The sequence below is a fragment of the Erigeron canadensis genome, chromosome 3 (assembly GCF_010389155.1).
Source record: "Erigeron canadensis isolate Cc75 chromosome 3, C_canadensis_v1, whole genome shotgun sequence".
Lineage (NCBI taxonomy): Eukaryota > Viridiplantae > Streptophyta > Magnoliopsida > Asterales > Asteraceae > Erigeron > Erigeron canadensis.
In genome coordinates, this window is record NC_057763.1 from 43,783,982 (window position 1) to 43,806,883 (window position 22,902).

Genomic DNA, 22,902 nt, shown 5'->3' on the forward strand with positions numbered 1-22,902 from the left:
CTTCTCTTGAAACGTGCATTTGCTTGAAAGACTACAAGAACGTATACAAGCCGCTTGGGGCTTCCACTTGGGGCTTCCACTTTACTTTTTATTTGGCCCAAGCCCAATAATATTTTCCCCCCAATTTTTGTTCCCGCCAAAACACTAGACTTTTCCCTTCCCGCCAAAAGAAAAAGGGAGAGAGGAGGATTTATTTGGGGAAAAATGAATAAAGATTAAAAATCACACCTTTTTTTTTCTTCTTAATCTTTCATATTCTCTTTCAGCCCCCAGCCATTCTTCATTTCTTCATCATCATTATCATCAAACCATAGTCTCTTTTGACAAACTGAAAAATGAACTTGGATGTGGAAGAACAGATTAGGGCTAACAACAAAAAAGATTTCGCCAGCGTTTTCGACTCTAACGTAATAGTTAGATATATTATTATTTATTCCTGTTGATTTTTTTTTAATTCAATATTAGAAGATCTCACTACTTCTAATAATTTATTTATACAATTATTTATGTTTCCAACAGGGTGAATTAGATGAAGATATCCGCAACATGATCCACAACAAACGACGTCGTTTAATCTTTCAGCTCTCTCTTCTCTTTCAACACGATGCCCAACATCTCGCTCGCAGGTCTCCCTTCCTTTCATTTATATTTTGCTATTATTATTAGATTTTATTATGTGTATTGAGTTATTTTGTAAAATTATTTATAGGTTGTTACAAAACCCAGTCGACTATATTCAGCCGATATCGGACTTTATAACGGAAAGAACGAGGGGTATAGACCCCAAGTATCTGAAAGAAGGGGAAAAAGTGTTGGTTGGATTTGATGGACCTTTTGTTTCTAGAAAGGTTACTCCCCGAGACCTTCTCTCCGAATTTATCGGTTCCATGGTCAAAGTTGAAGGCATTATTACCAAATGTACGTCTTCTTTCATTCATTTTCTGCTTTCTTTCATTATTATTATTATTTCATTTTCTCAATTAATGTTGGAATTAGGGTGTGTTTGGCAAATGCCTTTGTTGCAGGATCTTCTTCATCTTTGAAAATTTTGGTTGTAGATTTATAGAAAAATATAAATTAAAGTAAAAAATTTTAGAAAATTTGGTTGTAGTTTTATGTTTTAGCCTAACATACTGTTAGTTACATAGGAATTAGGTTTGTTTAAGGTCATAAGAATCACTTTAAGCTTTGGGCCTTAGATGTTTAGTAGCAATCTTAACTTTTCGGGCATGCAATCAGTTCAAGGTTACACCTTTCCCTGTTTTGGTTCGGAGATTCTAATTTGTGCTCTATCTATTGACCAAGAAATCAAGAATGTTCTTTTTTAACAGATTTGAGGTGTTTTTTGCTTTTTACTTTATGATGCAGTTGTACATCATATGTTACATTCTTTGATAAGTGATTACCTAAGTTTCCCAAGGCATGCTGCAAAGATCAGTTTGCTTCAAGTTGATTTTTTTTTATTTAAAGTCTAAATTCGTAGATCATTTTACAATAAAAATGATGGCATACTTGTCTTGATTTACAAGTTTTACTATGCTCCGTATCTTTGCAAGGAATGTTGCCTGTAGTTTAACATATTAATTTTTTTTTTCTTGTAGGCTCTCTTGTAAGGCCAAAGGTTGTTAAAAGTGTTCATTATTGCCCTTCAACCAAGCAATTCACATCTCGTGAGTATCGAGATATTACTTCTAACGTGGGTTTGCCCACAGGTTCCGTGTATCCAACCAGGGTAATAATAATTTCTAATAGCATGCTGCATTTCACGATTATAATGTAAATAAATTAGCTATTCCATTGATTATATTTTCTACAGGATGACAATGGAAATCTGTTAGTAACTGAGTATGGACTGTGCCATTACAAGGATCACCAAACCCTATCAATGCAAGAAGTGCCTGAGAATTCTGCTCCTGGTCAACTACCAAGAACCGTAGATATTATTGTAGAAGATGATTTGGTGGATTCGTGCAAGCCCGGAGATCGTGTGGCAATTGTTGGAGTATACAAAGCTATTCCAGGGAAAAGTCAAGGCAGTGTGAATGGAGTATTCAGGTTCACTTAAAATTTGTGTTTGTTTCACTTATTTCATTGGCAAACCGGGAATCTCAACCGACTTAATATGACATGCAGGACTGTGCTTATAGCAAACAATGTTTCTCTGCTGAATAAAGAGGCAAATGCTCCAGTTTATAGTTCCGAGGACATAAAAAAAATTAAGCAGATAGCTGAAAGAGAAGATACATTTGACCTGCTTTCCAGGTCACTCGCACCTTCTATTTATGGGCATTCATGGATTAAGAAAGCAGTTATCTTACTGATGCTTGGAGGATCAGAAAAGAATTTGAAAAACGGGACTCACTTGAGAGGGTAAGGTGTCATTTTTCTTTTGTTATGTTACCTAGATTCTTTGAATATTGACGCAACAATCGCTTTGTAAAATTAGTCTGCATTTTATGAGGGTATCAGCTATAACATTATACAATAATCAGTTTTTTGTTATCTGCAGAGACATTAACATGATGATGGTTGGAGATCCTTCTGTTGCCAAGTCACAGCTTCTTAGAGCTATTATGAACATCGCTCCTTTGGCAATATCAACCACGGGTCGTGGTTCTTCTGGAGTGGGATTGACGGCTGCAGTTACCACTGATCAAGAAACAGGTGAGTGCTTGTTGATGAACTGGATTAAACTGAGTAAAATCCTTTTATGTAACCGGTGATTTTTCTATTATTTTGTTAGTGGATTAAGTTGAGTGACATCCCTATTTGGTACTGATGATTTTTCTATTATAACCTTTTAGGAGAAAGAAGGTTGGAAGCTGGTGCAATGGTTCTTGCAGACAGGGGTGTGATCTGTATTGATGAGTTTGACAAGATGAACGATCAAGATCGTGTAGCAATACATGAAGTTATGGAGCAACAGACTGTAACTATTGCAAAAGCTGGTATCCATGCATCGTTGAATGCGCGTTGCAGTGTTGTAGCAGCTGCTAATCCTATCTATGGAACGGTAAGTAGCTCAACGATTTATATTAATTTCTTATTATTAATAATTTATCCTTAACTTTGTGTATCCTACTTATGCAAATGCAGTATGATCGTTCAATTACTCCAACAAAAAATATTGGACTTCCTGATTCCTTGCTGTCTCGATTTGATCTGCTGTTTATTGTGTTGGACCAAATGGATCCTGTTATAGATCGAAGCATCTCTGATCATGTTTTGCGCATGCATCGATTTCGCTCTGCTACTGATGGAGGTAGGACTCTATGTTTGGTACAAGTTTTGAGTATCTTAATACCATGTCATAGATTACTTAACACAAAGCAACATGCTTCTATAGGTGAGGATTCAATGTCAATGTATGGAAGGGAGGATGAAACTGATGCAGATGCTTCAGTTTTTGTTGAGTACAACCGGATGCTACATGGAAAAACAAGAGGTAGGAGACCTCATGTTGAAGCTTTGAAAATCAAGTTTCTCAAGAAGTACATACATTATGCAAAGCACAGGATCCAGCCAGATCTTACAGATGAGGTATCTTCTTTCTTGAAAAATATTGCTGCCGTTACCATCTATAAATGCTTATAATTGTATCTATTGTGTTATTGATGGAGTGAATGATGAGAGTTTTTCTTGCTTAGGCATCCGAGCACATTGCAACTGCTTATGCAGAGCTCAGAAACACCGCCGGCACTACAAGGGTTTGTATTAACAAATAGCTGTGTATTATGCATAAAGCTGCTTTATTTCTTTGATTTCAGTTTGTAGTTTTTAATTTTGTAGACTGGAGGAACGCTTCCAATAACTGCGAGAACTCTGGAGACTATTATCAGGCTTTCTACAGCACATGCCAAGCTTAAATTGAGCAAACAGGTACCTTAATATTGTTTCTCTTCTCCTTGTAGGTTGTATATATGTATACATGACTTCTCTCTGTTTATGTGGTATAGGTTCTGAAATCTGATGTAGAAGCTGCCTTGAGAGTTCTCAATTTTGCCATATACCATCAAGAGTTGACTGACATGGAAGAGCGTGAGCAACAGCTTGAGAAGGAGCTAGAAAAAAAGCGCAAAGCTGATCATGATGGAGATGCCAATGGTGACAGAAGAACTGCAGCAAGGTGAGTGCATAGGTCATAGGTGGCAAATTGGGTGGATCGGGTAATTGTTCAGAACACGTATTTTGTGTATGGATTGTAAAGGGTTTGGGTCAACACAAGACACTTTTTTGTCAAGATTATAAGTATTATTTTGAAATAATATGTCATGCATGGTTAAAAGAATAATATTACTCACTAGAATTTTAATGTCAATGAGTTGGGAGATTTCATGCACTAAAAATACACTTAGGATGACTTTCACCCCATTTGAACCATTTGACTCATTGCCTATTTTTTTTTAATCTAAGCTAATTTATCCGAGTTTATTCTCACGTTTATTCTATTGCTGGATTGGAACGTTGAACGTATCTGTTCTTGGTTTTTTTTTCTCTTTTCTTTTTCAGCTTTTGAATACTTTACATACTCTTAAATATGCTGCTTTTTTTTTTTTACCAAAAGGCTATTGACCTAGAATTATTCAAGAGGTTGTGGGTTATTGCCGTTGCAGACAAATTGTAAATATTTGTGTGGAGTGATAGTTGTTTTTTCTTATTTTCTTACAGGGCTGCTGCAGCTGACGCTGAAACTGAAGCAATGGACGTAGATGAACCTCCAATGGGACAAACCCTATCATCTGAAAGGTATGTTTCTAAAAATTAATTAAATCTCTTGTTCCAATATTACACACAATGTGCTTGATTTCATCAACACTCGAGATGTTATTTTTTTTTTAAATTTCTTTCTAAATGCATATATTTTTTGGAATGTAGGGTTGCTGCATTCAAATCTGCATTTGAGCGCCATCGGCACGAACAGCGGTTTGACCAAATAACTATAGCAGAAATTGAGCAGTTTGTTAACACCAGGGCAGCAGTATCTTACCAAAGGGCTGAGATAATGCTTATCCTAGAGGTATATATATATTTTGGTTCTTTTGGTTATTGTTATTTGTAAAATGTCAATGATGTAAATACCTACATTGTGTATTCAGAGCTGGCGGGATGATGGAGGAATAATGCTTGCTAATGATGTTGTTTATCCTACATATTAAAGAGAGCTGGCTGATGTTAATTCTGGAAGGTTTTATTTTCTCAAGTGTTTAAACTTTTTAATTGCACCTTATGTGAAATTAACATCTAGTTTCTGTTACTATTTAGATAGTTAATATGCAACCCTTCTTATCAATGGTTATGGTATTATTTTTTTATATTGGCAGATGATGTTTGTTTATTGCCTGAGTTTATTTATATATAATATAATGTCAAAAACCTAAATTGTACACAAGGTAATATACATTGCAACAAATACATATATAAAATCTTAATCTCATGTAAAAAAACGTGGGGTACAAGTAGAGAGTTAAACTCTAGAAGTACAAGTTTGAAACATCAAATTCATAAGGAGAACAAAGATTCAAGAAAGAAAAGATGCTACTTAAAGCTGCCAGAGCATTAAAAGAGGTAAGCTGCCACTGACACAACGGCTGCAAGTATAGCAGGCACTTGCAATGGCATTCCAGCGCTCTCCATTGATGGGGAAGGTGCAGGTGCTGCCGCAAACTCTTGAGCCATGGTTCCGGAACTGCCAAAAGCCACGAGGACAATCATTGTGATGTTGAGAGCAGTGGCTAGCTTGACACTTTCCATTATGAGGACTATTATATTTACTTGTAGAGAGATTGGTTTTTGTTATTGGTAGAAGTGTGAAGTAAGGGATGCGGGAGTAGTGCTTATATAGTTGATGTTTAGTGGTGATTAGAGAGGAATCTAACAGCTAATCACATGGGCAATATCGTTTTTAAAGCTAAGGCATAATCATTTGACAGAAAGTGGGTATCAAACCGAACTCTTAAAATATATGAACTCCATTAGCCATTGTTTATTAAGCTGGGAAAACTTATATTCACATTTAGAGCATTATGAGTGCTAATATTGTCATCATTGCACATTGGCTTATAATTTTACTTTAAAGGTTTTGATCATTTTGTTGTTTCCGTTTTATTTAAGACTATTTCAATTATGTGACCCATGTGTGTGCTATTATTAATGATTTTAGGGACATGTATAATGTACTGCGAAATGCTAGCATGGCTGTGTAATCATGTCTCTACATTTAATGGATTAAAAGACGCTGACACTTTTCTTCGATTTTTATTGAAATCTTAACGCGCTGTTGCTTTGCGTGCGATCTTGCTAGTCTCATGAATTAACTTAAACTAATACATATGTTTCTCTTCTTGAAAAATTTCATTTACCCGTAGTTGGTTTTACGTCTTTATGGAAGGATGTTGGTTAAAAGGCCAATTTATTCATTATTTTTTTTATATAAATTTCTATTTTGAATGAAGTGGCTTACCTCAGTAGTCTGTATTAGTATTTTTCATCAAACAAGTTCGACAAGATTTACTAGTAGTAGGCTACCAAGTACCAACTAAGTAACTAGTACTAAGCTCTGATGAAAGTTAGAATATTTCAGGGTGCATACCAATTTCTAAAAAGTACAAGTACTCTATGATGCAGTAACCACGAAAAGTTAAATCTCCATCATCTCAGGTTGGAAAAGAAATTTCATTACATATGAAGATTTACGCTTAAAAATGGAAAGTTAAAATAAGTCATTTAAGAGGGCATAGCTTGATGACAGGAAAGCTGCTAGAAAAGCTTCTGCACTTAGAAGACCAAAGACACAATGGATGCTAAAGGAGGTACTTGCAATGTCATTTCTCCATAGACAGGGAAGGTGCGGGTGCTGCCACAACGTCCTGAGTGAGAGCAGTGGCTAGTTAGATACTTCCCATGTCGGTGAGTGTTTTTCGTGTATTATTTACTTGTAGATAATAATTGGCTTTTGTAATTGATATTAGTATGGAGTAAGAGCTGTGGGATTAGTAGCTTATATAGCTGCTGTTTAGTTGGGATAATAATAACAGCTGATAAGATGTTAAGATGGGCAGTATTGGTTTTACTTTTAAGGGTTTTTTTCCCCCTCTTATTTATCACTTGTAGTTTAATGTGTTCGGCATTGTCCATGTAGGCACTCTCTTGTCTTTAAGGAAGAAGATTTCTGATCCATAGTGATTTTAGAGCGTTCAACTCAACCATTGGTCTATGCATCGATAATTTTGTGAAAGTGTGGACGTCTACACTTTCTTTTCCCTACTCAAACTTCATTTCTTCAATTTCAAGTTAGATTCACCACTGACCTTTTATGGTTCAATGCTTATGAGGTCTGCTAAATTGAGAAAATAATTTACATAGTGGAATTAATTATCAAAGTTCACCTGACAATGGGCTATTACTTTATGTCGTGCAATCGTTTTATAGGCCGCCTATGTAATACCTACCTGGCTGGGCGGCTGGCTACCTACTTATTCGTTACTGATTATTAGTAGATGGGAAATTAGAGTTGTGCAGGGCTTAGATCAATTCCTTGAACATACTGATAAAAAAAACATAGCAAACACAAAAACTATAAAATCTTCATCATCTCATTTTAAAAAAGAAAGGACTTGGTTACAAATGAAGAGTAATTAAGCTCTAGAATTACAATGAAACATTAAATAATGTCATCCAAGGGCATAGATTGATAATATGAAATCTTCAAGTAAAAGCTGTCAAGCTTAAGTTTTAAAAGAGGTATGCCACAAAAGAAACAAAGGCTGCAACTAAAGCAGGTACTTGCAACGCCATTCCAGCGCTCTCCATGGATGGGGAAGGTGCGGGTGCTGCTGCAACCTCCTGAGCCATGGTTCCAGAAGTGGCGAAGGCCATGAGAATGATCATTGTAATGGTGAAAGCAGTGGCTAGCTTGATACTTTCCATGGTGTGTCAGGTGCTCTTTATTTTTTTGTATATATACTGGTAAAAAATGATATTATGTATGAGCAGTGCTGTGTAGAGACTAATGGCTTTTTATAGCTGCTGTTTAGTGGGATTGATGAGGAATCTAACAGCTAATCACATGGAACATATTATTTTTTTTATGAAAAACATAATCATTTATTGACAGAAAGTGAAGTGGGTATCAAAGCAAACTCATAATATAATTTATCTGTGAAAGCCAAACTCTTGAAATATCTCAACTCCAATTGGCACATTGACACATTGTATGTGGCTGGACAAATTTATACACCTTGATACTTCCTTCTTTTTAATAGTCCATATATAACTCACCTAGTTTAACAGAGTGTTCAGTAAACCTACATCCACCACACCTTTTGACTCTAACATTGCACTCCCATCTCTGTAACTATCGTATCCAATCTATCATCTCCAGTTACTACTTCTGTTGACTTATGTTGAGTGTCATCAGATAGTTTATTGGTGACACGCACAAAGGAACTCGCTTCTGTGAGGTTTCCTTAACAAAACAGCTAACATCAACATCACTAACAATGGAGCCTCAAGTTTTAATGAATACAATATATAGTCTGTCAACCCCAAAGTTTTCATACAAGCAACAAATAGTTTAACTTCCATTGCATAGAAACACGTCAATTAAGTTTATTAAAATTAATAAAAATATGACTTTTTCTAACAAGTATATCATTTAATACGTATAAACATTATATACCTAATAATAAGTGTGTACACAATTATAAGAAAGGGTGTCAAACTTACACGTTAAGACCACTTTTTGATGTATGTATTGATAAGGTCCTAATTTGTGAATTAACCCAGCAACAAAAACAGTACTAATTCAAATTTCCCAATACAACATAGTCTTGATCACTCATTTCCTCATTCACATTTAGATGAAACTCCTAGTGTTTAATTTTCTGTGTGAAGTGTAGTTTCTTATTAGCTCGTGTTATTTTTCTGATTGTTTTAGAAAAAGCCATTCAAATATAAACCAACATATTAGAGTATTATGAGTTGTAACGATGTCATTGTTGCATTTCAAAGGTTAATTATATTATTATGCTTTTTAATCAATATAAGATGCACTTTCAATAATGTAAGCCATGTGGATGTTATTGCTAATGTTTGTTAGGACATCTTCATTAGATACATGTTCCACATAAGTTTAATCGATGTTGCTTCACAATCTTAGAAAACCAACTTAGAACTGCAATGATATGCATTTGATTTGCTTTATATTTACTAGTAACTTTCAAGAACTTTTGTTTCATGTAATCAAGTATATACCTCTCTGGCATAGTGAAATTACTCGATGGAAATCGTTCCTTAGCTGCTGTAATACAGATCTTAATCTCTTACTGTGTCCTAACTTGCTTTTATATTTTTTTTTTCTAATTAAAATCTTTATATATATGATACAAGTCACAAAGAATGATCAAGTAAGGTATCATGGTGTGGAATGTTATCCAGCCTGGAAGACAATGGCCAAATGGGCTAAAATGTTTTTTTAAAAGTTTCTTTTGAGGTCCACAAGCCTCACATCCTGTCAATTGATTAAGCTTGCCTTTAATTTACAAAATAATACGGAGTATTTACCATCCGATTAGCTGTTAAGATTCCTCCATTAGTCCCAGTTAAACATCATCCATAAAAGTCATTAGTTCCACTACCCTTACTTCACACTCAAACATATACAAAAACCTATCTTTCTAATTAATTAACCGGCGTAAATCTATTTAAAGAACACCCTCAACAAGATGGAAAGCGTCAAGCTAGCCACTGCTCTTACCATTACAATGAAAGTCCTGATGGCCTTCACCATTTCCGGAACCATGGCTCAGGAGGTTGGAGCAGCACCCGCACCTACTCCCTCAATGGAGAGCGCTGGAATGGCGTTGCAAGTACCTGCTATGCTTGCAGTAGTCGTGTCTTTGGTGGCATACCTCTTCTAAAGCTCTACAGCTTTATTGATCATATAGCATCCTATGAAAAACCTATGCTCTAGCTCTTTATGAACTTGATGCCTCAATATATCTAGTTTAATAACTCTTCATTATTTATTTGTATCCAAAGTTCTTTTCCAACATTATGCATGCATGCTTAATAATATAAAAATTTTGTGCCCCATGAAAAAATGAGCCCAAACCGGGTTCAAATTGGGCCCTCGCCTCTACTCTATGACCACCGATCCTTTGCATGTTATTTATATCTAGTGAAAAATTCATAAAATGGTAACTTTTTTACGTAAACTTTTTGTTAAAGATAACTTATTTAGTTTTCGTTTATTTAAAGGATTTCACTTATAAAAATTTCTCGAAAAAGGGAATGTCATTAACTTTTAACGCCAACCTTCTGTTAATTAAGTATCACATCATCACTGCTACCTCGAAAAATTTGGGGCAGAGCCACCCTCCCATACCCGCATAGTGATACACAGTTTTGTATGTTTATCTGACTATTTCTTATAAAAAGTTACAGGAAAAAAGATGAGGTCCTCCTTTACATGTGATTTGTGAATAGGATAAAGTAAAAACCACTTTTTACGATATTGGTCCCTTGTTAGACCTCTCCTATAAGGAGGAGGGTCCTCCAGCTTTTTCACTGTCACGTCAGCATGACTCCTCTCAGGACTATCACTGTTTATAAAACAAGTTTCCCAAGGACTTCTTCGTCACATCATCAATTCTTTTATCATTTATTTCTTTCTAAATACATTTAGCCGTTGCTTTTTGGGCCCACAAAGGAGCGTTTGTGATAGTCCTGGGGAGGACTAAATTGAAGGATGCATTAAAACGGACGCAGCATGCCTATAACGTTTATCGTCTTGGTTGGTTTGGATGCTTCACAAGAAGCTCTATAAGCATAGGTCTTAGTATAGTAAAGTACGCAGTTTACCCGTTTGGTAAAATAATATGTAATCTATTCAGTAATTTAGCCCATATAAGTTGTGAGGCTTTAAATATTTTGCCATAAGTTTATTCATGAAACAAACTTAGTTTTGTCAAATATTTCTCACTTGTGATGTATAGATTACAAATGTAAGATCTGGGTTTATATAACTACATCGTTCTATATGTAACTTTTTTATATAGCATAGCATAATAGATGAGTTCGATGACTATAAGTACATCTATAACATAGTAAAATGATTGATGTGTCTGGCACAAATTTTGACCCGTAAATATTTATTGTTATCAATTTTGGTCACCCTTGTTTTAGATTTTCCGGTCAAAATTGCTTATGTGGTCTTTGACTTTGACTAAAAATACATATATATGTTTGTAAAAAATGATTTGCTCGAAAATCCATGTTTTATTAGAATCGTGTTAATTAAAAATGAAACAATTATATAATCACAATTCACATTCACATTTTATGCATTTGAATTTGCAATTACAATTGGAATTGGGCAGTTGCAGCAGTATATGGGTGGTGAGAAATGTCCGGCAAGGTTAAAATCCTCACAGCAAAGCTTAATCATATATATATGTAGGTAAATGTATATATTCACGTCGTAAAGTGGTTTTTTTGTGGCTTAATAATTATTGCCATGGAGTTAGAGATCGTCTACATTGTTTCAAAATCGGATATATGACATTTTGTACTCGTATTTCTTTTTTTAGTGTTCTTCTAAGAATAAGTATTATATATAGGGAGTGTCTAATATGCTGTTAACAGCTGCTATCTCTTCTCACATATATAGGGGGCTAGGTTTTTTATTCTAACATGTGAAATACAGGGGCTGAGTTTTTTTATACATTTAACATCATTTAAGATTTTCCATATATATATATTTAATGATATTCAGTTATAGGATCTTATAAATCGAAAATGTGAAGTTTTTCATGTATATGTGTACCGTGAAACATATATATGTTGTTCCATGTAAGCAATTTTGATGATGTGGTAGTGGTGATGTTAACAGAACGACATTCCTTTTATTACGAAATTTTTTTAAATGTACCTTTTTATAAATTTTTCCATTATATCTATATCTTTTTAAGCAACAACAAATTAAAGTTATGAATGCTATGTAAACTTATAAATGATGCGCGCGGAGTAATTAAAATACAAATAAGTTGACAAGGTGCTGCTTGTAGAAGTAGAGATAAAACGTGTTTTTTGAACAACAAAATTACGTATATTTATTTTTAAAAAAAACGAACAAGGTACGTGCTAGAACAATAAATTACTTTACACTATTTATAAATCAATTCGAAAGAGATGTAACATAACTTAATAATTAATTACTCATAGGTATATATTGCGTGATCGATGTCACATTCTATGATTTATGACTCATAAATGAATATTCCTAATTACAGTAATATGTTAGGTTTCTATGTATATATTTCATCTTTGATTGATGATTTAATTTGTTAGGTTCCTAATTACAGTAACGTCTTAAACTGATCGAATAACCTATAGCTAATTTTAAAAAATTTCTGGGTCTATGACTTGTCGTACATCTAGACCTATCATTTTAATTACTTAATGCACCTTTTCTGGGATTGACATAACATGACCAACTTTAAGATATACTTTGAAACGTTTAAAGTATGTATATATATAAGAATACATTCTTTGTCACTGGGAAGTTAAAAGTACTAAAATTCATAATGAACCCTTTAGACCCAACTGAATTTAGGAGGCAAGGTCATATGGTCATAGACTTCCTTGCTGATTATTACCAAAATATCCACAAGTACCCTGTTAGAAGCCAAGTGAAGCCCAGTTATTTACTAGAAAAGCTGCCTGATTGCGCCCCGTCGAATCCTGACGCGCTTGAGACCATACTCAACGATGTGCAAAGGGATATTCTTCCGGGCATCATACACATTGGCAAAGTCCAAACTTTTTTGCCTACTTTGCATCCAGTGGAAGTAACACAAGCTTTCTTGGTGAAATGCTTCTCAACGGGTTTAACGTTGTTGGATTCAATTGGCTTTCTTCTCCGGCAGCAACTGAGCTAGAGATGGGTGTCATGGAATGGCTGTTAAAGCTACTCCAACTTCCCAAGTCTTTTTCTTTTTCAAGTGATGTTGGCGGTGGTGTTTTACTTGGCACGACGTGTGAGGCTTTCATTTGTACACTGCTTGCTGCAAAAGAGAAGAAACTTGGTCAACTTGGGGGTGATGAAAACACACAGAAACTGGTTGTATATTGTTCCGATCAAACACATTTTTCCCTACACAAAGCAGCCAAAATTGTGGGGATCAAACCTGAAAATGTTCGACAAATCTTGACTACAATGTCCATGAACTTCCAACTATCTCCGGTACTATTGGATGAGGTTGTCCAAAGAGATGTTGATTCGGGGCTTATTCCAATGTATTTATGTGCTACCGTTGGGATAACCTCAACGACATCTGTGGACCCTTTGGGACCGTTGTGTGAGGTGTCAAGTGCATATGATATATGGGTCCATGTGGATGCGGCATATGCAGCAAGTGCTTGTATATGCCCAGAGTTCAGGCACTTTCTTGACGGTGTGGAGGGTGCAAGTTCCTTCAGTTTTAATGCACACAAATGGCTGCTCACAAATCTTTCTTGTTGCTGCCTGTGGGTGAAAGACAGAGCTGCCCTCACGAAACCTCTTACGACAAACTCAGAGTTGTTGAGAAACGAGGCCACTGATTCAAGACATGTTGTGGATTACAAAGATTGGCAGATAATGTTAGCATGACGATTCCAGGCTTTGAAAATATGGATGGTACTAAGGAGCTATGGAACAAACGGTTTGAAAGAATTCATAAGAAAACATGTCAAAATGGCCAAAGATTTTGAAGTGTATGTAAACACGGACAAAAGGTTTGAGATTATAGTGCCTAGATATTTTTCTGTGGTTTGTTTTCGAGTCTCTCCTAATGTGATTGGGAAGCAGTGTGACAACAATAATCATGAAGCAAATGAGTTCAACCAGAAACTATTGGCATCAGTGAATGCAACGGGCCGTATTTACATGACACATTCGATGGTTGGAGGGATTTATGTTATTCGGTTTGCTGTGGGAGCAACTCTTACCGAAGATAGGCATGTTCAGATAGCTTGGGAGTTGGTGAAGGATCAAACAACGTCCCTGCTGACTGATCGAGTACTTATCTGATACATATTACTATGAAATTAAGGAACCCACCCAGTACTTGCTATATATACATTCTTCATTGGATGCATATATAGGGTACCCAAATAAACATAAAGATATATATGATCTTAATGAGTGATTTGATAGAGTTATACGAAGTATTTGAATATTGTGATGCCGATAATTTCATCCGAGTAAAGAATGAACCTTTTACGTTTATTACTTTTTTATGAAAATTTTACATGAAAATACAAGGCAAACGGGCAAACAGGCATCTGATTAAATTAGTGTTAACAAAGTAATTATCAACTCTAATTAAGAATCCATTAAATTTTACATTAAACTCGTTTTTAACTTTCAATACATAAATATAACATGACAGACGATTCCACATGATACAAAGACACAAATAAACCTGCACACCCGACAAGCTTAAAAACAATCGGATTTAAATACTTGTCGCGACACTGTTCTTCACTTGATTCATAAGTTTTTAACTATATTTTTCTTTTGTCAATTGCTTCGGGGATGATTTGAACCAAGGTACCCAAATAGACGTTGTCTTTTGGTATGACCTATAGGCTTCAACCCTATACTCTTGTTTAAGCATCCTCTTCTCCACAAGTGTGGTCACATAAGCCAAGCACAAGGTGTTTATGAGTGCACCAAAAAAGACCCAAGTGCCCCCTAGGCTCCAACCATAGATGGCAAGTCCCCACCACCATAGTTGCTCTCCAAAATAGTTTGGGTGCCTAGAATAGTACCACAAGCCTTCATCAAGATTTGGCACCATTGTCTTTCCTTCCTCTTTCAATTTCTCATTTTTGCTCACAAATGTGTGCAGTTGGGTGTCAGCTATATAGGCATAGACAATGCCAAAAACGCACATTACTAATGCGACTACATCCCATAGATTTATTGGCTTGTTGACTGTGTGGACTATGTATAGAGGTATACATACTCCTAATAAAAATACCTGTTTCATAGATCAGAAATCATTTACTAATGAATTTATTGAACCAAAAAATCAGCAAATGCGACAGTCAACATGAAAGATGATATAAGAAGGAAAAAATGTATATGCATAGAGTTGAAAGATTAGGTTCATGGATTGGAGATGTTTTACCTGCTGAATGAGGTAAACGCCGAAGAAGGAAACCCACCACCAGTTTTGGCCATGTTGTTGAGCCATGTCAGTGAACCTCCAATCTTCTCTGGCACCCCATTGCCATTTCTCCCTACGAAAGTAGTTGTGAGTCAATCTGATAGCCCAAACCCATGTCAACAGCACCACCAAAGTCGAGCGCCATGAATTATACTCCGCACCAGGATGGCTCTCAAAGTAATGCACCAACAACACAGGAATCACCGTCCAGTATAAATCTATCATCTGCATATATATATTGACCACCCAAAAAAACAGCAAATATCATCAAATCCAACCATTTACAAAATGTTTGCTTAATAAATGAAATTAAGTTTACCCAGTTGCTGGACTGGAGGAGGCTAATGAGCCAGAAACCGACATCGATGTTGAGAAAAAAGAGGATGTTGGCTAAGATGAGGGGGTGTTGATGGCACCAGCTCCACACAGGGGAAAGAAGATGATGAGTATTGTTTTGGTAGTGATTTAGAAAGTAGATGTAGAACAAGATTGAGGGCAGAGGAGCCACAAATGCAATCAACGCATTCTTTAAAGCCATTATTGATTTTTTGATCATATATTACACCAAAGACCAAAAGCACTATGAGCCCTGATATGAAGGCTCTTTTCTCTCTTATATAAATACGGTTTAGCTTCTCATCTGCTTTGTTGTTGACATTACAAACAACCCACGGCTCAACATTCTTTCTATATAATAATTGGCCGGGCTTAATATATCTTTAATAATAAAAAAGTATCGTATTAAGTACTACTTTTATGGCAAAATGAACTGGTATACTCCTTAGTTTCTCTTTCCTTCTGCATAATTAATCAAATTATTATCTACATGTAAATAAAGGTGACTAAACTTAACTGCCAATAGGGGGTAATGGGTTCCAAGGGGACTCCTGCGATGCTATCCAAGCCATGAACGAGCAACCCCTTTTGGACATCACCTTAGCTTGGGTTCAAACTCGGGGGCTTCACCAATACTCGGGGTGTTGCCAGTCATTTTAGTTAAATTAGAGACAAGTACTTTTTTGTGATAATAAATTATTAGTCTTGTCAAATCTTATGAAACACACATATTTTTAAAGATTATGGGCCAAATCCGTTCATACACAATACTTTGACAACTCATTTAACAACAACGATCATCCAAAATCTTGTCGTATCTTGTACTAGTACTTATTAATATTCTAATTATTTTCTGGCCAGGAGTTATAACTTATAATTGACCCGGTTAGAGTCATCTGGCAGGTAATTAAAGGTTGATCCCGGGGAACGGAAAGCAACAATTAGTTATCATGCGTAATTATTATGATTAGTGGATAATGGTGCGGCTAATCATGACTTCATATATCCACCTCACATGCAAAATTATACTACGTGCCAAACGACGCTATCACTCATTTCATTTATATATAGTTTATACATTTGTTATTAAATTACCCATAAATATATATCAACGACTTCATTTATATTTATATAATATAATATATGATTCAGAGGTTGCTACTTGCTAGGAAAATCAACATATCTTCCGTTTATCCGTTTACTTGTATCATATTTTACATAAGTCAGGTAAAGATCAATTATTTATAGACTACTAAAAAGTAGCTGTTAAATGCGAATTGTTAATTTAATAAATCATAAAAGAGAATGATAATTAAGATAACACATGTTGGCCCATTTCATCTCACAAGCCTCTTTGATGGTCCCCCACGCCCACAACTAAGTCCCGAATCAAAGCAATTAAAGTAGCCCAGCTTTTTTCTTTTTTTTTTTTTTATAAAAAAAAACGACGTGTTAGTTGGTTAGTGGTTCGAACCTTAACAGTGACATCCAAGCTGACAATATGCTAATGGTTGAAACATGAAGACACCCCTAGAGACAAAGGGTGTGATAACACGGTTCACACTAATTAGTAATTATATTGGTAAAAGTCCAAATATTAGCTAATCAAACAATGAAAGCTTCTTAAATCCCACTAATTATATTGTACTATTATTACTATAAACTTTCATAGTCATATTTCATACATTCAGTTTATAAAAAATATAAATTATAAACAAAGTCAGTCTTGCTGTTATTTATGTGAATGTAATAGAGTGTAGACAACGAAATTATATGGTTCGATTCAAGCACATTAACAAACCCCATTGATAACATCAGATTTTGTTACCTTAAGACATATTTTTTTGGATCATAAAAAATTATATATCTTCACTAAAACATGTCATCATTTTAATTTCGCCTTTCATAAATCATAACTGGTGCAATAGTTTTATGTCTTGGACTGGATGAGGGAGGAAAACATGAGTGACAAGTTATAAGACTATTAATCAGAGTATTCCTATTATAGCCCAGTGATTCAGTACTAACTTTACATGCTGAAGGTCTCAAGTTCGAGTCATGGGAAATACATTTAAAGATATTTCAGAAATAAAGTCCTCCAGTGAAGCAGGTTTGAGTCCTGCAGAGGGGGCAGAGTTTTACCCCAATTAAATGGTGTGCCTTCAGGCGGTTTAGTTGGGGGTTTCTCCTCCTACTAGGAGTTGAGGTTGAGGGAACTCTCTAGCGCGAACCCGGTTAAGACAACGTAAGCTAGATCCTCTATTTCGAGCAAATAATCCACACGGACCACACCTTCAAAAAAATAAAATAAAATTATAAGGTCTCATTCAAAATGATGTAAAAGTTTATTAAGTATAAACTTCTCAAATTTAGAGCAACTAAATCGAAGGCATCTAAATGATGAATCATTTAATCTATTCATTTGATTTGTTAATAATAGCAACGAAGGCTACCTTTCGAATAAAGGCAAAGTAGCCGTCGAATATTTCACCACTGTTTCTTTTAAGCCATAAAGGCAGCCTAGCAAATGAAAGATTTTATCATTGATATCTTTTAGCAACGGACTCAATCTTCGCTAGTGGAGCCACAGATCACTTATTCACTCGTTTTATATCGAACGGTAGAACCATAATTTTGCTTCCACAAATGATATTACGCCATGCACGAAATACCCCATAATCACTTTCTTATAAGATCCACTGGACTTTAAGATATGAAGAGAAATTGAAACCAAATGAACCGGTTCAAGCCGGCTGCTGAAACCGCTACTCACTGGGTCAATCAGTAAAACTAAGATACACCGCTATGTTTTTTCAGTCTACCCAGTTTGTTGGTCTTGTAAAAAACTAATTTTTTGTATCTAATTAGAAAATAAATAGTAACCGTATTGTAATTAAGAACCCAACATTTCAACGATGTATGAGAGTGGTTAAAGTATATGATAGAGAAACTGCTTTCAATATAGTAACTTTCAACCTTTGCATGAAATGAACCTCAAACCTTTAATTTCTTTGTTTCAACATAACCGACTAATCCAATCATGATACTTATACTATAAGTAAAAAATAAATGTTTGTGTTCTTTATCTTTGCCAAATTAATTGATTTTAATCTTGTTGAAAAAGACTCAAGGTTTTAACATTATTGCATTGAGTTTTAGGAAAATGACAAAACTAGCCTAGGTATATGCAGACTTCTAGAAATCAGCTTGCGAAAAAGTGTAACGTAGGTAAAATGATTAAACTAATATGCGATTTTTTGAAGGTAAGACACTTAAGTTTGAAATAAACTAGAATAAAATATCGATGATTATTTTGGAACGTATGGCATATGTTATTCGTTTATTTAATATAAAGACTATTTATAAAATAGATTTTTTTTATAAAGAAGACTATTAATAAAATAGATTTTTTTATAAAGAAGACTATTAATAAAATAGATTAGATGGTATTTTGTTATAAGTAGAAGGTGTTTAACTGTTTATGGATGGAGCTTGTTATCTTGTTCAAAATGCAAACTAGAAAAACCTTTTTTTTTTCCCGAAGGTGACAATTCTCAAAGCCCTAGCCTGCTATTTGTTTTCCTACGTAAAGCTTCCAAACACCAATTAGAAGATCCGTTGTGAATATAGAATCATGGCTACATCCTAAAATTTCCAGGAGTGTTAAATTTGTTTATAAGGGATGTTGTCTCCAACTCTCCATCAATATTTCTTTCCGAGATTATTGATAATCTCCTAATTCTTGAAACTATAATATGAATATCAAATAGACAAAGCAGCTAGGATATCTAAGACGTTACTTGATTCTCTTGTATTATGAATAAGCAGCAAAACGTTATCTCAAATCTCATCACCCATAAGAAATGAGTCCATAAATAAACATAAAACCCAAAGACTATAACAATATCATATTATCATATCTAACCAAGTAGTTACGTACCCATATCTATTGCTCCCTACAACAAACAGGTATTTGATAGTTTAGTCCAATTGGAAGGAAGTAAACTTCTCTTATAATCTTTATTTACTATACATGACTCGAAAGCCCTTAACAACTATATGTGAATCGCAATCCCAAAGTTCTAATTCAGTTCAACCTAACTTTCAACCAACCTAGTCCAACATCAACCCGGGCACCACTACTACCCAATCAGTACTGTGTGATCCAGTTCTCAGTTTCTATATCCTCAAATGTCTCATTAGAGAACCAATACAGCAGTCTAACGCCTTTCTGATCATTTAGTACAAGCAAGCCTCTAGTTAGATGTCCATAAACAATTTGAATAGTCACTAGAATAAAAAGCACCTTATGGAATATATTTTTCAAACATCTCAGTTTACTGCCAAAACTCTTTACTGCTTAGGCAATTGTAGGGTCTATCACAAAAGGTGTCATATATATTCCATACATCATGATCTATTGGTATCATATACTCTGAATATGATCCACTTTCAAGATGCCTTAATCAACCACTCGGACAGAATCAGAATCAACCTAATGACTACAATAAACTTGACTGAGATGGTGATTTTACAAACCGGTAGCTCATGTTAAAGAGCGCGTAGATTATGACACTTGTAAACTGTATGCGGAAATTTCAACATATAAAGACCTTGGGAGTCAAACAATATACACCCTTTCTAAAATTAAACACGAAAATGAGTTGGATCTTACCCGGGCGTTTATAAAGTTCAACAATTTACGACATCTGTAACTATATAAAAACCACCATAAACAAAAATTTAGAAAACAAATATGTGATTGAGGGTCAACCAAACCTGTTCTAAAATCCTTTCTTTAAAATCCTGCCTAACTTGACCTACTAACCCCATGTTACCACTTCTAGATAGAACTAGAGGCTCCAAGGTCCAAAACAGATAAATCTCATCACTACATGCTATTAACTTACGCATATTTCTAGGCGAAGGATTCAGATATCAGATCCACCGTACTGGATCTTTCTAACCCCAATAGCAATAACAAATATTTCCAGGCAGAAACCAAGAAAGGATGAAGTAATCACACTAAGCATGACAACCAGCATAAACCAAATATAAATCAAATGTAATAAATTATCTAAACAGTTAGCGAAAATAGATGTCACACTGATCAATTACTTGCTCCAGCTCAAATTAGCAACCATATTAGTCAAGCTTGTAACATTCGGTCCATTGAAAAAGTAAGTAACAGAAAGACAATTAGCAAACCGTAATCATGTCAAAACCGCAACTTACAGTCAAGCTGCACTTGACTGTAAGTTTGAGTGCAGCTTCATACTATTTCAAAACAATTGACCTGTAAATTGTATCGATAGCAATAAAGACAAAACAGATAACCGATTATTTAGATTGTAAGCAATAATTGTAAACCATGAATACATAACATCTCATGACTTCAACGCATTACACATAAAAAAAGGAAACATCTTTAATACTTGCATAATCTTAAAAACCAAATCACATTCATAGAGCTCATGTATTACAAACCCTGATATAACAGTCTTTACCTTTTTTCTTCGAACCATCGATATCCAATTCCAATCAGCTGACACACTGCACACCAATATTTCAAACCAATTAGTCACCTTTTCATCTTATAGATATAAATTATATATATATAGAGAGAGAGAGAGATGGATAGAAAAAATAAAGAAAAAGCAAACCATTAGATCTTATCGATATCTTCGTCTTCAAACTCGATATAATCATCACCGGCGTTATCATCTTCTTCATCAAGACCACCGGCAATACCTTCATTCAACCTAGTATTCTCCGGCAACTCGCCGTAGGCTTTCAACAACCTCGCTTCATCCGGCATGTATTTAAGGATGACGTCAGCTTTATCATCCTGATAATCACGCAAACCAACAAGTATGATATCACCGGCAGCTATCCAAACCTTTTTATGCATCTTACCTCGGATATGACAGAGGCGTTTGGTGCCGTCGATACACATGGCCTCGCACCGCCCGTTTCCGAGCATACGGAGGACCTGTGCGTATTCCTGCCCGTCTTCTTTGAATACAAGCTCTCGCTTTTCGTCATCGGCTTCGTTCTTTCCTCTCTTGCGATTCTTACCTCCCTTTCCCTTGTTCTTCGGCATGATTTGATTTGGATTTTGAGATTTTGTCTAATAGAGAAACGGGAAACCCTAATTTTGATTTGCCCCAATTTGATGTATTAGGTTTTATATATATTGAGTGGTTTGAGAGTGTAATGATTAATTTATGTTTTATCCCCTTATACTATATAAGATTTGACAAAAAAGACCTCTTGTGGTTTTTCAAATTTATGGATTATGAGATTGAAACGTTTAAAACTTCAAAAATGTTCAATAACTTTTCAATTTTCACCAACCAAAGCGGTACCAATCTTAATCTTATTTGGTTTGTAATTTGGTCGTTCAGTTTGTGAAAAGTCAAAATAACCTTAGGGGGTGTTCGGTTTGTGGAATTCAAAGGAATTCGGCGATGGTATAAAACTTGAAGTTATGCTACTTTCGGCTCTTTAAAAGATGATATCTTTGTCTTGGTTGCAAAGGTTCAAGGCAATTCGAAAAATGAAACGTGATCCTGATAGTGTGTTTACCTTTGGGATTTAAAAGAAAGGAAAGATTTGGTGCATTTTGTGATGTCGGAAAGCTAAAAAAATGATTAAGGTAGCTTGGGTTGAAGTCACTGGTATTTATTTTGAAGCTTTTGTTGCATATTACTAACTTGTTTGCTTCAACCAAGTAATTAAAAAAGACTTGGTAAGTTTGTATTATGACGTATCTTTGGAACTGTTTTGATGTATGGTTTAAAATATTTGGTAAGTTGTAATATGTGGTTTAATTATATATGAATAGTTTATAACTAGTAAAACAAGACAGTTAACGTATATTGTGAAAAGATAATAAATAACATATATTTTATTTTTAAAGTAACAATAAAAATCTTATAAATTATTAATATAGAAAAGAATTAACAAAATTGATCAAAGAGTGATTTGTTATTGTACAAAAGTTACATTCCAATTTATTTGACCCATTTACAAACCAAACAGGGTTAATAATAATCTGAATTCCATTGAATTCTGCTAATCAAACACAAGACATATTTTAAAACTTTCAGATTTCAATTCCTTCAGTTCTAATTCTTTAAACAGATTCCAATCTCATCAAAAACATTTTGTGAACTAAACTGCCCCTTAGTTATTTGGTCCTCTTCGACTTGATGTTACTACACGAAGAAAGATTGTAATTTTATTTTTATCTTCCAGTAAATAATAAGTATTTACAAAATCTTTTTTAAATTGTCAAGTTGTAAATAGTTAGTTACCAACATTTTGTTATGGGTTATTAAATCGGAAA

The 22,902-nt window shown here is 34.8% G+C and overlaps 3 protein-coding genes and 1 pseudogene across 3 annotated transcripts; 2 read left to right on the forward strand and 2 right to left on the reverse strand.

The window, feature by feature from the left end:
- Positions 1-247: 247 nt before the first annotated feature.
- LOC122593421 (DNA replication licensing factor MCM3) lies at positions 248-5,312 on the forward strand. Its single transcript, XM_043765831.1, has 16 exons — positions 248-407; positions 520-626; positions 710-918; positions 1,602-1,732; positions 1,817-2,055; positions 2,134-2,370; positions 2,510-2,664; positions 2,805-3,013; positions 3,097-3,262; positions 3,347-3,540; positions 3,648-3,707; positions 3,790-3,879; positions 3,957-4,126; positions 4,669-4,746; positions 4,876-5,017; positions 5,097-5,312. Exons 1-16 carry the CDS (start codon positions 336-338, stop codon positions 5,154-5,156), a joined length of 2,319 nt encoding a protein of 772 aa, XP_043621766.1. The 5' UTR covers positions 248-335; the 3' UTR covers positions 5,157-5,312.
- A 7,272-nt stretch (positions 5,313-12,584) lies between these two features.
- LOC122592199 lies at positions 12,585-14,071 on the forward strand (annotated as a pseudogene).
- A 328-nt stretch (positions 14,072-14,399) lies between these two features.
- Positions 14,400-15,896, reverse strand: LOC122594170 (uncharacterized protein C594.04c-like). The gene is made up of 3 exons (XM_043766640.1): positions 15,535-15,896; positions 15,177-15,440; positions 14,400-15,026 (listed from the first exon to the last, which is right to left on the reverse strand). Exons 1-3 carry the CDS (start codon positions 15,769-15,771, stop codon positions 14,544-14,546), a joined length of 984 nt encoding a protein of 327 aa, XP_043622575.1. The 5' UTR covers positions 15,772-15,896; the 3' UTR covers positions 14,400-14,543.
- Positions 15,897-20,869: 4,973 nt separating this feature from the next.
- Positions 20,870-21,726, reverse strand: LOC122592669 (eukaryotic translation initiation factor 1A). Its single transcript, XM_043764953.1, has 2 exons — positions 21,215-21,726; positions 20,870-21,104 (listed from the first exon to the last, which is right to left on the reverse strand). Exon 1 carries the CDS (start codon positions 21,652-21,654, stop codon positions 21,217-21,219), a length of 438 nt encoding a protein of 145 aa, XP_043620888.1. The 5' UTR covers positions 21,655-21,726; the 3' UTR covers positions 20,870-21,104; positions 21,215-21,216.
- Positions 21,727-22,902: the final 1,176 nt, after the last annotated feature.

Coding starts and splice junctions, on each gene's coding strand:
- LOC122593421 (XM_043765831.1), top strand. CDS start 336: ATGAACTTGGATGTGGAAGAACAGATTAGGGCTAACAACAAAAAAGAT. Junction 408..519: donor CCAGCGTTTTCGACTCTAAC/GTAATAGTTAGA, acceptor TGTTTCCAACAG/GGTGAATTAGATGAAGATAT. Junction 4,127..4,668: donor GACAGAAGAACTGCAGCAAG/GTGAGTGCATAG, acceptor ATTTTCTTACAG/GGCTGCTGCAGCTGACGCTG.
- LOC122594170 (XM_043766640.1), bottom strand. CDS start 15,771: ATGATCAAAAAATCAATAATGGCTTTAAAGAATGCGTTGATTGCATTT. Junction 15,441..15,534: donor TCCTCCAGTCCAGCAACTGG/GTAAACTTAATT, acceptor ATATATATGCAG/ATGATAGATTTATACTGGAC. Junction 15,027..15,176: donor GCGTTTACCTCATTCAGCAG/GTAAAACATCTC, acceptor TCTATGAAACAG/GTATTTTTATTAGGAGTATG.
- LOC122592669 (XM_043764953.1), bottom strand. CDS start 21,654: ATGCCGAAGAACAAGGGAAAGGGAGGTAAGAATCGCAAGAGAGGAAAG.